At 41.6% G+C, this 16,383-nt stretch overlaps 1 protein-coding gene across 1 annotated transcript in view; it reads right to left on the reverse strand.

Moving 5' to 3' along the window:
- The window catches only part of TRAF3IP2 (TRAF3 interacting protein 2), a 58,143-nt gene that overhangs the window by 19,341 nt on the left and 22,419 nt on the right, over positions 1–16,383 (reverse strand). Inside the window, exons 3-5 of the mRNA XM_066607078.1 lie at positions 8,818–8,908; positions 3,056–3,228; positions 1,895–1,983 (exon numbers count right to left, since the gene is read on the reverse strand). Of these exons, the coding sequence (XP_066463175.1) occupies positions 1,895–1,983; positions 3,056–3,228; positions 8,818–8,908 (353 nt within the window). The remainder of the gene's footprint in view (positions 1–1,894; positions 1,984–3,055; positions 3,229–8,817; positions 8,909–16,383) is intronic.

Consider the following 16,383-nt stretch of genomic DNA (forward strand, 5'->3'; position numbering starts at 1 on the left):
CCACTTCAAAAGGAGCTACCCTGACAGCACTGTGCTCATCCATTTTCGTAGTTACCGCCTGCATGGTTGGTAACGTTAGCAGTAATTTTTCATCTTGTCTATGAAAAACTGAGCTGGGAATACCTATTTAACCCCTTTAATGACGCGGCCCCGTTTTTTATCTTTTTATTTCCGTTTTTTCCTCACCCCATTAAAAAAATCATAACTGCTTTATTTAGCCATCGACGTCGCTGTATGAGGGCTTGTTTTCTGCGGGACGAGTTGTATTTTTCAATGGTGCTATTTACTGTACCATGTAATGTACTGAAAAACTTTTAAAAAATTCTAAGTTGAGTAAAATGAAAAAAAAAATAAAAAATACATCTTTCAGTGCGTCTTGTTTCTACGGTGCACAAATTGCAACAAAAGCGACATGATAACTTTATTCTATGGTCAGTAGGATTGCTACAATACCAAACTTGTATAGTTTTTTTTCCTGTACTACAGTTTTTTTTTTCAAAGACATTTAATTTTTTAAAGTTATTTTCTGCCACCATCTTCTGCGTGCAATAACTTTATAATTTTTCTGTCGACGTAGCTGTGCGAAGACTAATTTTTTGCGGGATGTCCTGTAGTTTACGATAGTATCAATTTGGAATACATACGACTCTTTGATCGCTTTTTATTGCGTTTTTTCTAGGAAACAGGGTAACTGAAAAAGTGCATTTTTGACGTTCTTTATTTTTTTTCAGATGACATTCTATGTACGGGGTAAAAAATGGGCTACTTTGATAGATCGGACTTTTACGGACGCGGCGATACCAAATATGTATTTTTCTTTTATGATTTAGATTTTTTAATTATAGATATGGCAAAAGGGTGGTGATTTAAAATATATATTTATATATATATATATTTTTTTTTTTACAATTAATAAAACTTTATAGATCTCACTTTCACTTTTCCTTTAAGCCCCCCTGGGGGACTACAACATGCGATGCTTTGATCGCTCCTGCAGTATGACGTAATGCTACAGCATTACGTCATACTGCGATTTGACAGGCAGTCTATCACGCCACCCTAACGGGGACGGCTTGATAGGCAGTCTCATAAGGCAACCCTAGGGCCTTTCAGAAGGCCCCGGCTGCCATGACACCTGTGCGGCTCCCCCAATCTAGGCATGGGGGGGGGGGGGGCGTATTGGACATCATTTGGGGCATTTAAACGGTTAATATCGGCAATCGTCCATGCGGCCAATTGCAGATATTGCCCGCGACCTCTCTTCATACATACCCCAATACTCCAAGACGTAAATGTACGTCCTGGAGTGGGAAGAGGTTAAGGACCTGGGTGTTTCGGTCTTAAAGGAACAGACAATTTCTAGCAATTTTCCCATGTGGTGCTTTAAAGTCCTATTTTTTTTCTTGGGCTGCCAACATTATTTTTGCTGTGTTTCTTGTGTGACATAATGGTGTTTTATTAGAGGTCATGTGTACAAAAAGTTAAAAAATATATATAAATTTATAGTTGTTTATATTTAAAATTAGTATATTTACCCTAAAGAAAATACAGGAATGGGTTTGCCATTTTGTTTTGGATGTTTTGATATATAGTTTGTATAGTCTCGTGGATATGGCAACAGTTGGGTCTTCTTTTTTTGTTAAAAATTTTTATTTTATTCTGTAATTTTATTAAACTTATTTTGTACATTTTTAGGGTGCTTAGTCCGTATTGGGTTAAAGATATTTCTATATAACTATAGCAAAGTAGGAAAGTGTTCATTGTTACCCACTTCTTGATCTCGCACAATTTAACAACAAAAAGACAATATAAAATAGCACTTAATATGAACAATCCTCCTCTGATGTCTGGGACCTAAAGTTAAATGTCAATAACTTAATATAACGGTACTTACTGTTGTCTTAAATCCATTGGAGCACAGAAGATTTGCCAATTGTATAACTGAGTTTGCAGCATCCAAAGAATAGGTTATGAAGACTCTTCCTGCAAGAAACAATAAAGGATATACATTTATTGAATTGACTGTGCTAAGTTTGCATTTTTCTTAACACTGTGATAATTTCCCCTAATTTTCAGTTACACAGCAGTGGTTTGCATCAGACGATGAGTATGGGTGAATTCACATCTGTGTTAGGGTGCTGTTTGGGGTTACCGTTTCACTGTTCCATCTTTCAAGCAGAGAAACTGAATTAAAAAATAATATAACTTTTCTGTTTTTCTCCCCATTGATTTAAATTGTTACCTTAAAAAAAGAAAAACAAATGGAAAGGATTCTATTTGCTTCTGTTCCATTGGTTCTTCATTAGAGATGAGCGAGCGTACTCGCTAAGGGCACATACTCAAGCGAGTATAGCCTTTTGCCTTTTGCGAGTACCTGCCCGCTCGTCTCAAAAGATTCGGGTGCCAGCGGGAGTGAGCGGTGAGTTGCGGGAGTGAGCAGGGGGGAGCAAGGGGGAGAGAGAGATCCCTCCGTTTCTCCACGCTGTCCCCCGACGGCAACCGAATCTTTTGAGACGAGCGGGCAGGTACTCGCAAAAGGCAATACTCGCTCGAGTATTTGCCCTTAGCGAGTACACTCGCTCATCTCTATTCTTCATCTTTAGATGAAAAAATAGTGTAGTCTGTAGAACTATTTTTTCATACAAAAAACCTGAAACTTAGGGCACAAATGAGTTGCTTCATCAGTTTAAAGACTGAGGTGGCTATTGCACTGATTCCAGTTCATTATTTCATCCTGGCGGTGTGGACACTACTATTTTACATTCTATGGGGAAATTGTTGCTTTGTATTTTTCTTGTAATGTCTGTCATTTCATCTTCTACGAGCTTCTTTATAATTCTCTGCACACAGCTAATCAATAAAAAGGGTTTTGAACAGATCTCCTGCATTATGTCTATAATGCTTAGTTTAGAATTGAATAGTTACCAAATAGAGCTCTCTGTTCATTTTATATACAATTGATGCATTTTTAATGTAGCCAATTCACATCTAAAAAGAAAAAAAGATTGTGTAAAAAATGCACGACTGACCTGCTCAATTGGTAAGATGTACTTACTCTGCTCTGATGGCAAGTTGCTCATCTTAAGTCCTGTACCAAACTCTTCCTGAGGAGAAAAGCAGGGATGGGTATTCCTAATTTGAGGTTGCTGACCATATATATTCCCATCATAACTAGGCAAATTATATGGTGATGCATTCAAAGGCACAGCATATTCATTCTGTGGGTAACTAAAAGGTAAGAAATATTATGCTTAATCAATTTTTATTGAAGCATTTTAGTTTGTACAAAACCGAATATAAACATTTTCAATCATCGTCATTACAAATATCAATCTCTAAATAAACCACTTATTACAACTGAACACAATCAGGTAATTAAGTAAGTAAAGGTGCATTTACACACACAGATGATCGCTCAAAATTCGTCAGAAACTGACAGTTTTGAGCGATCATTTTGCAATAGCTACTAATTGGTAGCTAACTAGCTTCATTTGCACGTATTTAGAGAACAGCAAGTGGTCGGTTCTCCAAATACGTCGCTATTGTTCTCCAGCAGGACAGCAGCTGAAAGAATGTTATTAGAGCTATCTGCGGAAAACGCAGCGTGCGGTCCCTCTTATCAGGGACAACGGATTTTAAGCTGAGCTTAACTCAGTGTGTAAAAGGTCCTTTAATAATGACAGTAATAAATTTCTGATTATGCTAATAACCCACAATGAATATCAAATAAACCAAAAGTTACACTTATCTGAACCCTATTTCTGAGCTTTCCTGATAGCTGAAGCTCTTAGTACGGCTACCATAATTAAATTAATCTTAAGAAAAGAAATAGAGAAAACCTATCAAAAGAAAAAATGATCCTAGACTGCAGTCTGCGGATTTCCAATCAATCTTTCACATTCGGGAGATTTCTGGAAGTGCATTCAGGGACTCCAAATGCCTATAAACGTCTCCTGACTGTCCCTCTCCTCCGCCACCAACTCTTCCATAGTCATCAACTCATTAACCTCCTGTTTCCACTCCACTGTTGTTGGGATCTTTTGCGTTTTCCAATATCTAGGTATAACTGTGCGACTGTTAAAAAGAAATGCAGCAGGTCTTTTTTGACAGCAGACACTGAACCAGGTAACATAGACAAAAGCGCTATCTGCGGGGAGGGAGTAATCAAAATTTTCATAATTTCGTAAGTACGGAACACCATACCCCATAAAGGGCACAATGCTAGGACAATTCCACCAAATATGCAGCATGGTTCCTATTTCTCTACCACATCTCCAGCAATACGGAGAGATGGCGGGGAAGATGTGATGCAACATAGCTGGACAGCTATACCATCTTGTTATTATTTCATAATTCCTTTCTTGTGCTCTACAGGCCATGGACAGCCTGTGGGCCAGTAAGAAGGCCCTCTCCCACTCCTTGGGTTCGATTGAACATTCTAGGTCACATTCCCACTTCCTTAGTAAGAAATATTATGACAGCTTCAGTGGTGGTTATAGAAGACACAGACCAGCATAGATCTTACAAGACATAGTTGTCTTCTCCCCACTGTATTTCTCAACATGCCATGTGTAACAAATTACTTAATTCCCTTAATTCACCCGGGGGTGAATCCAAAACCACTAATCCCAAGTCACAGTACTGTTATCTCAGCCACGCACACTCACGCAGCTCACTCGCTCAATTTGATATGGATTGAAATAGCACTTAGCTGTAGCGCTTCTGTTCCTCCTGTGTTTGGAATGTATGCATGTAAAAGTGTCAGGGTCAATATAAGATATTCGACCCCTTAATGACCAGAGTGTTTCAGTCCTAAACAACCATACACATTTTAGCGATTTTATGCATGCGGTTGTTTTATGCTCCTATTTTTTTCTTGGGTTATCAAAATTATTTTTTATAGATTTTATTTTCATGACATATATGGCTGTGTTTTAATACGTTTTTCATTGAACTTTTTTTTGTTAGGGTAATCTGTACCCAAAAAATTATTTTTTAAATTTATAGTACTTTAATTTTAAAATTAGTATACTTACGCTAAAAGAAAAAAAAATTAGGTTCGCCATTTTGATATATACATTGTATAGTTCTGGATTACAGATTGGCTTTGCCATTGGTTTGGGTGGGCGTGAGTGGTGGGTTTTTCTGTATCTTTTTTTTTTACATGTTTGCATTTACAACTTACAAAAATATTTTTGATGATGGGCATGATGCTTTCAGAAAAGAAATACCACTAAGGGTGCTTTCACATGGATAAAATTAACCCATAAAATGCACCGCAAATTGTGCACCACGATCCGCAGGGCTATCTGAGGATTTTGATGCAGAATAGAAAATTATTAAATCTGCCTGCAATTTTGCATCAGAATCCAAAGTTAGATCCGCAGATTTTGGTGTGGAATTTCGCAGTGCTAGCTTAAGCTGCATCTTGCAGTGCATCCTGGCAAAATAATTCTGCCCATGCAAAAGGCCCCTAAGACAGTTTATAGCTTTAGATATAGTTTTTTTAGGCACTTTTGAAACTTGTAAACTGTGCCATGAACGTAATTTATTTTTCCTCGTCTTTTTGAGTGGCGACATTTTTATACATGCATGCATTTTTTTTTAGATTGAAAAGTCTATATGAAAATTCCAGAAAAGATGCTATATTATCAGTGAAAATATCTGCCTGCATCCTGGAAATCAGGGTCCATTCAGCACTGTTCAGGTCCAGTATATCCTGATCCTGGATCCTGCGCTTTCTCTGTTACTCGTTTCCTAGGATGGAGCCAAACAATGGAAATTATGAATGCTGGTGAGAATTCAGCTTTGTGGATACTAGATTCCTGGAGATGGGAAGTTGATCCAAGGATTTATTTTAACTGTCATATTTGTAGTCAGGAAGTAATTCTTCCTGTCTTCAACATGGGGCAATTGGCATCCTCAAAGGAGTTTTTACCTTTTTCTGGATCAAGATGGTAGGATTAGAGGTTGGATTTCATGGACCTGTGCCTTTTTTCAACCTAATCAACTATGTAACTACAAATTAGAACTCCTATATTGAGCCACATGTGGCTCCCAAGCCACTGGTTGGGGAGCACTGCGGTAAGACCACACATAGTGGTTTTGTCATAGTTGCTAGAAAACCACAGCAAAACCAGACATAGAATCACAATATGTAACTTCAACATTAAACTCTTTTTATAAAACACTAGCTTACCCGTCGCGCGTTGCTGCAACATCAGAAGAAAGGAAAATCAAGGAAACTCGTTCTTATAACATTGAATTTACATTGTGTCTTATGTTGTTTTAATTCTATGTATTTAATCAAGTGCTTGTGGATACACAATATTTTTTGTTTTTCTGTCTGGTGCGTACACAAATAAATCCTAAGGTTTTCCAACGCGTGAGCTGGCCACATACAGTTGTCCATGTGAGAAGCACGGATTCTCCAAATCTAGCCCACACACTTGCAGCGATTGTCCTTGTGCTCTGTTGATGGTCATTGCAAAAGCGAGTCGCTCCGGAAACTGTAAACGTTTGAATTCAAATGGCATATCTGTTGGGATAATTGGAATACGTGGCAACAGAACATCTTCCCCTTTGAATTTCCCATTCAAAATTGTAGCTACGATGACATTGTTCATCATCTTTTTCACTGAAAGTCTTGTACCGTTGCAAAGTCGTGGTGGATGGATGTTTCGGAGAAGAATGATAGGCACGCCTATTTTCAATGTTAAAATGTGCGTAAAATTTGGACGCTAATTCTTTGGCGCTTAGAATTGAATAATCGAGTTGGGACCCAATAACTTTTCCTATTTATGACATAATCAATGCTCATGCCAAATTTCAAGTTTCTATGACACTGGGAAGCGAGAAAATTAGATTCTGTACGTAAAATTTGGACGCTAATTCTTTGGCGCTTACAATTGAATAATCGAGTTGGGACCCATTAGCTTTTCCTATTTATGACATAACCAATGCTCGTGCCAAATTTCAAGTTTCTATTACATTGGGAAGCGAGAAAATTAGATTCCGTCCGTAAAATTTGGATGCTAATTCTTTGGTGCATAGAATTGAATAATCGAGTTGGGACCCATTAGCTTTTCCTATTTATGACATAATAAATGCTCCTGCCAAATTTCATGTTTCTACAACATCGGGAAGTGAGAGAATTAGTGGCAATGATGGAAATCGAACGATCTTATGTGGGGGGGTCGTAACTGTCGATGACGCACGCAAGTTTCTATGACATTGGGAAGAAATTTCAAGTTTCTATGACATTGGGAAGTGAGAAAATTAGATTCCGTACGTAAACTTTGGACGCTAATTCTTTGGCGCTTAGAATTGAATAATCGAGTTGGGACCCATTAACTTTTCCTATTTTTGACATAATCAGTGCTCGTGCCAAATTTCAAGTTTCTATGACATTGGGAAGTGAGAGAAATAGATTCCGTACGTAAAATTTGGACGCTAATTCTTTGGCGCTTAGAATTGAATAATCGAGTTGGGACCCAATAACTTTTCCTATTTATGACATAATCAATGCTCATGCCAAATTTCAAGTTTCTATGACACTGGGAAGCGAGAAAATTAGATTCTGTACGTAAAATTTGGACGCTAATTCTTTGGCGCTTACAATTGAATAATCGAGTTGGGACCCATTAGCTTTTCCTATTTATGACATAACCAATGCTCGTGCCAAATTTCAAGTTTCTATTACATTGGGAAGCGAGAAAATTAGATTCTTTCCGTAAAATTTGGACGCTAATTCTTTGGTGCATAGAATTGAATAATCGAGTTGGGACCCATTAGCTTTTCCTATTTATGACATAATCAATGCTCCTGCCAAATTTCATGTTTCTACAACATCGGGAAGTGAGAGAATTAGTGGCAATGATGGAAATCGAACGATCTACGTGGGGGGGTCGTAACTGTCGACGACGCACGCATGCGCGCCATATATCGTAGCATAAATGTACTATGCCTATAATCTTCCCAGGAGTGTACTCAACAACTTCCCAAAAGTTCATGGCGATCGGATGAATTGTGTAGTAGCGCATAAAGGACAAACAGACACGCACGCAAATTCCGTACGTAAAATTTGGATGCTAATTCTTTGGCGCTTAGAATTGAATAATCGAGTTGGGACCTATTAACTTTTCCTATTTATGACATAATCAATGCTCGTGCCAAATTTCAAGTTTCTATGACATCAGGAAGCGAGAAAATAAGATTCCGTACGTAAAATTTGGACACTAATTCTTTTGCGCATAGAATTGAATAATCGAGTTGGGACCCATTAGCTTTTCCTATTTATGACATAATCAATGCTCGTGCCAAATTTCAAGTTTCTATGACATTGGGAAGCGAGAAAATTAGATTCCGTACGTAAAATTTGGATGCTAATTCTTTGGTGCATAGAATTGAATAATCGAGTTGGGACCCATTAGCTTTTCCTATTTATGACATAATCAATGCTCCTGCCAAATTTCATGTTTCTACAACATCGGGAAGTGAGAGAATTAGTGGCAATGATGGAAATCGAACGATCTACGTGGGGGGGTCGTGGCTGTCGACGACGCACACATGCGCGCCATTTATCATAGCATAAATGTACTATGCCTATAATCTTCCCAGGAGTGTACTCAACAACTTCCCAAAGTTTCATGGCGATCGGATGAATGGTGTAGTAGCGCATAAAGGACAAACAGACACGCACGCATACAGACATACATTCAATTTTATATATATAGATAATCCTTTTTCATATTCGCTACATTACAGTCCAATAAATACCGCACCTTTTATGATTTGAACAATTGCTATTTTACATACCAGTAATTGGGTTGCATATGAGGTTGGCACAGACGAGGACGCTGCAGAATAGGTCGCATATAGGGATGACAAAATTGGGGAGGTCTTCTGTCTAGAATAACAGCGATTGACATTACATTCACATTTTGTATTACCAGACTGTTCATAATGCAAATATTTAAAATGTTTGCAAATGAGATACGTTTGTGGGAAAAAGTCATATGTATATTTTTGCACAGGTTTAAGTAAATAACTATTGCAGACATCTGTCCAAATGTTTAATTGTGATGCATCACACATAAAAATGAAGCTGCATAGATTGTATAAATGTGCCACTGCAATTCACTGTTACTCTTCAATTAAGGTTGGTACTTCACTTGACTTAGCAAACTAGCTTGCATACTAGAAATGACCAGCCATCCCTACCTGATACTGGCAATCATGGATAGGTGTACGAGCTGTCAATTTGTGAATCCACAGAAACAGGAAAAAGATGCGACATTTAGTAAGGTACAGCATTTTAAATAAATCTGCTTGGTGTACCATTAAACTTACTAAATCTTTATCATAGCTTTCAAAAGTACAAAACTAAATTATGTCTAATTTATATATACCGTATATACCGGCGTATAAGGCGACGGGGCGTATAAGACGACCCCCCAACTGTCACCTTATACGCCGGTATACAGTGGAGAAAAAAAAAAAAAATTCATTACTCACCTGCCCCGGCGTTCTGTCGCACTCCGGCAGGATGTCGCTCGCTCCGGCAGGCTGTCGCTCGCTCCTCGTCCCCGGCGCAGCATAGCTTTCTGAATGCGGGGCTTGAAATCCCCGCTTCCAAAAAGCTAATACACACGCCGGCAGCCATGACATCATTGAATGGCTGTGATTGGCTAAAGCACACGTGGCTTCAGCCAATCACACTATTCAATGACATCATTGAATGGGTGTGATTGCTAACACGTGCGCCTTCAGCCAATCACAGCCATTCAATGCTGTCATGGCTGCCGGCGTGTGTATTAGCTTTCTGGAAGCGGGGATTTCAAGCCCTGCATTCAGAAAGCTATGCTGCGCCGGGGACGAGGAGCGAGCGACATCCTGCCGGAGCGCGACAGAACGCCGGGGCAGGTGAGTAATGAATTTTTTTTTTTTACACTTTTTTTTTTTTTTGTATTACCGGCGCATAAGACGACCCCCGACTTCAGAGCAGATTTTTCGGGGTTCAAAAGTCGTCTTATACGCCGGTATATACGGTATCATAACTTACTGACTCACTAAGAAATCAATCACCAAACCTTAAATGACAAGTAAATATGTAATCAAAAAACAGAGATAGATTCCCAGCAGCACTGCACTAGTCCTCCGATAGAGTCAGGCAATAAAGATGCAAACGCCAGTAAAGGAGCCCAAACCAGACGAGCTCACCAAATGCAGTCCAGATAGAAATAATGGTAACCGGCAGCAGACAGGAATGTAGAAAGATACAAAAATATTTATTTACCCCATTACAAAAAAATGTAGCGACGTTTCGGTCAAATAGACCTTCATCAAGCTAATACAAACTCATTAAGGTGCACACTATATATAGGGAATGTGAAACAAACAGACCAATGAAACCATAATATACACAGATGTACCTCATAGATTGCTGATTACCCTGTTCTCCACGTCCTGGCTGATATCTCGCGTATGTTAGATGACATCATATCCTAGTCGACTCGATTCGTGCAGCCGCATGTATGTGGGCCCTACAGCGACGTACGCGCATGCGCGGGATCTCCGTCATCGCGAGAGCCGGCACTCGGCCCCGTTGGAACGCGGAAGAACTTTGTATTGTCCCAGCGGATGCGCTGTATTGCGGAAGAGTATACTTAGCTCTTCATGAATGGTTACCATAGTAACCCGCTGTGTTAAATAGACACAACGGGTTATATGTTACATGATCGGCAATCCTTCCTTGTCATGGCAGGGATGAAGAGGCCTGCATATCCCCAAATTTCATCATATTATTGCATATACAACCATAGATTTATCTCACGTATGTATATGGGGAAATAAAGTTATTCACCCCATATGGTAAATGTATAATACATTAAAGCAAGTAGGTTACAATCAAGGTGGACAAAGTGTAGTAAATACATGCACAATATTAGGATCTGTCCCAATAATTTATTTGCATACCATGTAAACTGGACTAGGGAGAATAGTGATAACTCTCTCTGTCTCCAAAAGATGGGAAAAAGGACAACCAAACGGTCATGTCTATATAATATCCCTGTAATTACCTGGAGTTTAAAGGAGATCTCTTTATATATCTATGATTTCTACTATTCAAAAAAACCCAATTGTCCCATATGTGCTGCATTGACTATTCCACCAGGATGAAACTTATAGACAAGGAATACAAAAGCGGAAATGGTATCTGATATGCCAAATCACATCTTTATTGATATTACATACAGATTTTTCAAAAGCACAATATGAGAAATTGTAACCACAGCCGACGTGAGACGAGGGAACCAGCGATCGAGGAATCCTGTGGAAACAAACATCCGATCATGTAACATATAACCCGTTGTGTCTATTTAACACAGCGGGTTACTATGGTAACCATTCATGAAGAGCTAAGTATACTCTTCCGCAATACAGCGCATGCGCTGGGACAATACAAAGTTCTTCCGCGTTCCAACGGGGCCGAGTGCCGGCTCTCGCGATGACGGAGATCCTGCGCATGCGCAGATGCGGGGACGTCGCTGTAGGGCCCACATACATGCTGCTGCACGAATCGAGTCGACTAGGATATGATGTCATCTAACATACGCGAGATATCAGCCAGGACGTGGAGAACAGGGTAATCAGTGATCTATGAGGTACATCTGTGTATATTATGGTTTCATTGGTCTGTTTGTTTCACATTCCCTATATAGTGTGCACCTTAATGAGTTTGTATTAGCTTGATGAAGGTCTATTTGACCGAAACGTCGCTACATTTTTTTTGTAATGGGGTAAATAAATATTTTTGTATCTTTCTACATTCCTGTCTGCTGCCGGTTACCATTATTTCTACCAAGTAAATATGTAATGTGGATAGTGTCCAAAGAAGACGGCAGCTGCAAGGGACGAACATCTCCCCTGCTTGCCCGGCGGAAGCCCCCCACCCCCCGAACTACGGGAAAAATACTGGGGGAACTCATCGTGAACCCCCAGACGTGGCCCGCGGGAGTAAGGAGCCGTAAAGCAGCCACAGGAGGAGGAGAACGGCTTTACCCGTGAACCACCGGGACCTTACCTTACCCGAGAGAGCCCCGGTAAGCACTGCCGAGACACCGATCCCCGCCTGAGAAGCACCGGGAGGCCCCAGAGCGCTGTGGCCCAACGACATCCAGGGCCGCGGCCTAGATTGCCGGCCGCGTAAGCTGCGATAGACCCCGGCGGAAGTCGGGGTGAGAGGGGTGACCCCAAGAGGCCGCGAGGAGACTTGGGAGACCACCGGCAGACCGAGAACCCACCGGGGGACCGCCGGAACACCTGGGCCGAGCATCGGTGGAGACCGAGATTCTGCCCCTCAGCCGCGACAGCATCCGCCTGACAAAGTGAGGAGAGGGAGACGGCGGGAGACGTCCGGACGGCCCGAGGGCCTCCCACAGGGCAAGGACTCCTCCGGAAGCCCTCAGAGGCATCGCGGCCTAGCGACGCCTGAAGCCGCGGCCTAAATTTTCGGCCGCGGCGCCCGCTGCAAGCCCCGCCCACCACAACAGGAAGGGGAGGAGCCGCAAGGCAGCGGCAAACCGCAGCTACACCGCACAGATCTACCAGCGCTGCAGAGCGGGCCCCAGGGCAAAAAAAAATGAAAAAGAAGCCCAGGAGCCTCACACAGAAACCAAGGGGCACAACCCAACGGGGGGAGGGAAACCTCCACTTCATAAAGGGAACAAGGTATTTACTATAACGCCACGAAACCCGAGCATTAAGGCAAATAACCCCCACCCAGGCGTGACTCTAAAGTGGGCCTTAATAATATAGCAACAGAACAATCTCTGAGCTAGACAGAGAATAACGCACAGTAAAACAGCTGAGCACCTTGGAGGCAGGAGAGTGGGGGAGAAAGAGACCAAAAGAAGCCCAACAGAAACAAAGCCGTTAACAAAAATACTGAACGCAAGCAAACGGAAATGAACAGATAAACAGCAGATGAGAAGCCACATCCACAACAAAGAAACAGCAACAAAGCAGCAGTAATCTTGGAAATAGGGAAAGACCCCTCTGTGAACCTAAGCCGCAAAATCACCCGACTTTGAGAAGTCAAAATATGGACAAATATCTAAACGAAAGAAGTGCGGGCACCTCAACACGAGCAACACGTCAGCTTAATACAGACAAAACAACCACAGGAGGACAACAAAAGAACAGACCCGTCAAAAACACCAAAGAAAAACAGAGCAAGACCACACAACAACCGAGATCCCCTCTAAAGAACACCCCACCACGCGCCATGGCCTCACCAGATCTTGGCCACGAAACACCGGACACCCTTCCCATACAAACCAACAAACAAGCAACAACCAACAGCATGGAGATGGCACAGGCGGCACTAGTGGCGCAAGAGGTCTCAAAATTGCTCCTCCCACTATTTGACAACAGGTTAGAGACACTGCACAAATCTATAAATTCAGCATTATCACAAATCACAGATAATACCCAAAGACTGACAGAACTAGAAACAAGAACACAGAACACAGAACAAACCACTACAACCCTAGAGGCCGCGCTACAAAGAAGCCAGTCAGAAACAGAAATGCTCCGGGAAAAGATCGACGACCTAGAGAATAGGCACCGTCGCAACAACCTACGTTTCGTGGGAATACCAGAGACAGTAACCAACAACCAGCTTGTAGCCTACATAACCAAAGACCTACCGCAAGCACTTCAACTCGACATATCTAATGATCCCCTAACAATAGAACGAGCCCACAGAATTGGCCCATCGGGGGACGGACGCAATAACAGAAATAGACCTCGCCCAGTGATAGCAAAATACATGCACTGGGCAACAAAAGAAACAATCCTGCAAGCCTACAGACGACAAGGGGAACTAACAATACAGGGGACAAAGATCCTTATGTTCCAGGACTTTTCGGTGGCAGTGTCACAAAAACGTAAGCTATTCACCCAGATCTGTCGAGCCTTGCATGAACGAAACGCCCGTTTCCAACTATTATATCCAGCAAAACTCAGGATCCAAGACGGCAATAGATCTTTGGTGTTCAACACTCCGGAAGAAGCAAGAAGGCACCTACAAATGGAAGAGTTGGGAGAACAGGGATGACAGCTTTCTACCATAACCCTTTACCAAGTACTGTGGATGTGGCGCTTGCCATGCAAAAGAAAAGGCGAAATTGATGCTAAATGTTTATATGTTTATCGCCATGTTTTTCATGTTTTTTATGTTTTTTGATTTTCTCTTGATCTGTTCGACCTCTAGGACACAGAGCAAAGGGAGGATTGGGAGGCCCCGCGGACACGGCGCGACCAACACCCAGTCACATCCGCGGCTCGCTGGGACTGAGGGATGTGGCAAGGACAGAAAGGCAAAAACAACGGTGAATAAGACCAACGCACGCACACTAACATGCCTATAGAGACAGAGACAAACGAATACCAAACACCCACTACGATACAAATATTATCTTGGAACGTAGATGGACTAAACACACCCATTAAAAGAAAAAAAGTACTTACGCATCTAAGACGACACAAGCCAGATATAGTGTTTTTACAAGAAACACACTGGAAAAAAGAGGGGAAGGGAGAACTAAAAGCACCATGGATAGAAACATGCTACGCAGCCTCACATACCTCAGCATCACGAGGGGTAGCCACCCTGATCAGGAAAAACACAGCACACACAATAATACAAAATATAGCTGACCCACAGGGAAGATACTTAATAACAAGAATAATCATGGACGAACAAACATATGCCCTGATAAACATTTACGCCCCTAACACAAACCAATCAACATTTTACACCGCACTAATAGAACAGCTACAACCATATCTAAACGACAGAATAATCATGGGAGGAGACTTTAATGGTATACAAGATGAAACATTGGACAGAACAGGACCATCTACCCAGACAATAGCAACCACACATGCACTAATAACCCTAAAAGAACAACTCCGCGTATGCGACCCATGGCGACTCCTGAACCCTACTAGCAAAGAGTATACATGCTGCTCTAACGCCTATCACTCATTCTCACGCATCGACTTCTTCCTAATCTCAGACAATATTTTCCAACACCACCACCAATCGGTAATACACCCAATAACCTTAACCGACCACGTGCCAATAGCAATAAAACTACAACTGATTACCCCACGAAAACTGACAAAAATGTGGCGCTTCCCCTTATATTTGTGGGAATCGGAGGACTTCAGGACATACCTGAAGATCAACTGGAACAACTACGTAGACGACAACAGCGCACACATAGACAACATAAACCTGTTTTGGCAAGCATCAAAGGCAGTGATGAGAGGTCACATAATAAGCTATCAGTCCCACAGGAGGAAAAAATTTCAAACGGAGTTTGAAGCACTGCATCGCTCCCTCCTAACAGCACAAAAAGAGCACATGAACCTCCATAACGATAGCTCATATCAAACCTTCATTACAGCAAAACACTTGCTAAACACGTTCGTGCATGCCCACGCACACTGGCAGACCCAGTTGACGAAAAACAAATTTTATAGATGGGGAAACAGGGCAGGCCGCTTGTTAGCCAACCTGGCCAAACAAAAACAACCACATAAACCAATACTGACCCTAAGGCAAATTAATGGAGATAATCTAGCAACAAAACAGGAGGAGGTGGCTCAAATACTACAAGAATACTTTGAGGACTTATATAGGGCAGAGCCAACGAACATACAGGACATAAACAACTTCTTAGACTCCGTAAACCTACCAAAACTGACTGAAGAACAAAAATCACTACTAGACGCTGATATACAGGAAGAGGAGATACGGAGGGTAATAGCGACGGCGGCAGGGGGGAAAACGCCGGGCCCTGATGGATTCTCGGCAGAATATTACAAAATATTAACCACCGACATTGTACCAATAATGACCCAACTATACAACACAATATACACAAATGACATACAATCAGAAGACTTTGGAACCTCTAGAACCATTCTACTCCCAAAACCAAACAAAGATATAACAGACCCAAAATCTTATAGACCAATAGCGTTGCTGAATTGCGACTACAAATTTCTGTCCAAGATCCTAGCCGACAGACTTCAGCAAATTCTACCGTCCATATTAGACCCAGCACAGAAAGGCTTCACACAAGGGCGAAGTGCTTTAAAAAAACATCAGAGCCGCCATAGCGGCAACGGTCATAGCGCAAAACCCCGAAAGCCAGACGATGATGCTGCTAAGCCTAGACGCGGAAAAAGCGTTTGATAAAATGGCCTGGCCATTCTTAAATATACTACTAGAAAGAAGAGGCTTTGGGCAGACCTTTGTAAACTACATAGACACAACACATACAAGTGCCACCACAACCCTTACAG

The sequence above is a fragment of the Eleutherodactylus coqui genome, chromosome 1 (assembly GCF_035609145.1).
Source record: "Eleutherodactylus coqui strain aEleCoq1 chromosome 1, aEleCoq1.hap1, whole genome shotgun sequence".
NCBI lineage: Eukaryota > Metazoa > Chordata > Amphibia > Anura > Eleutherodactylidae > Eleutherodactylus > Eleutherodactylus coqui.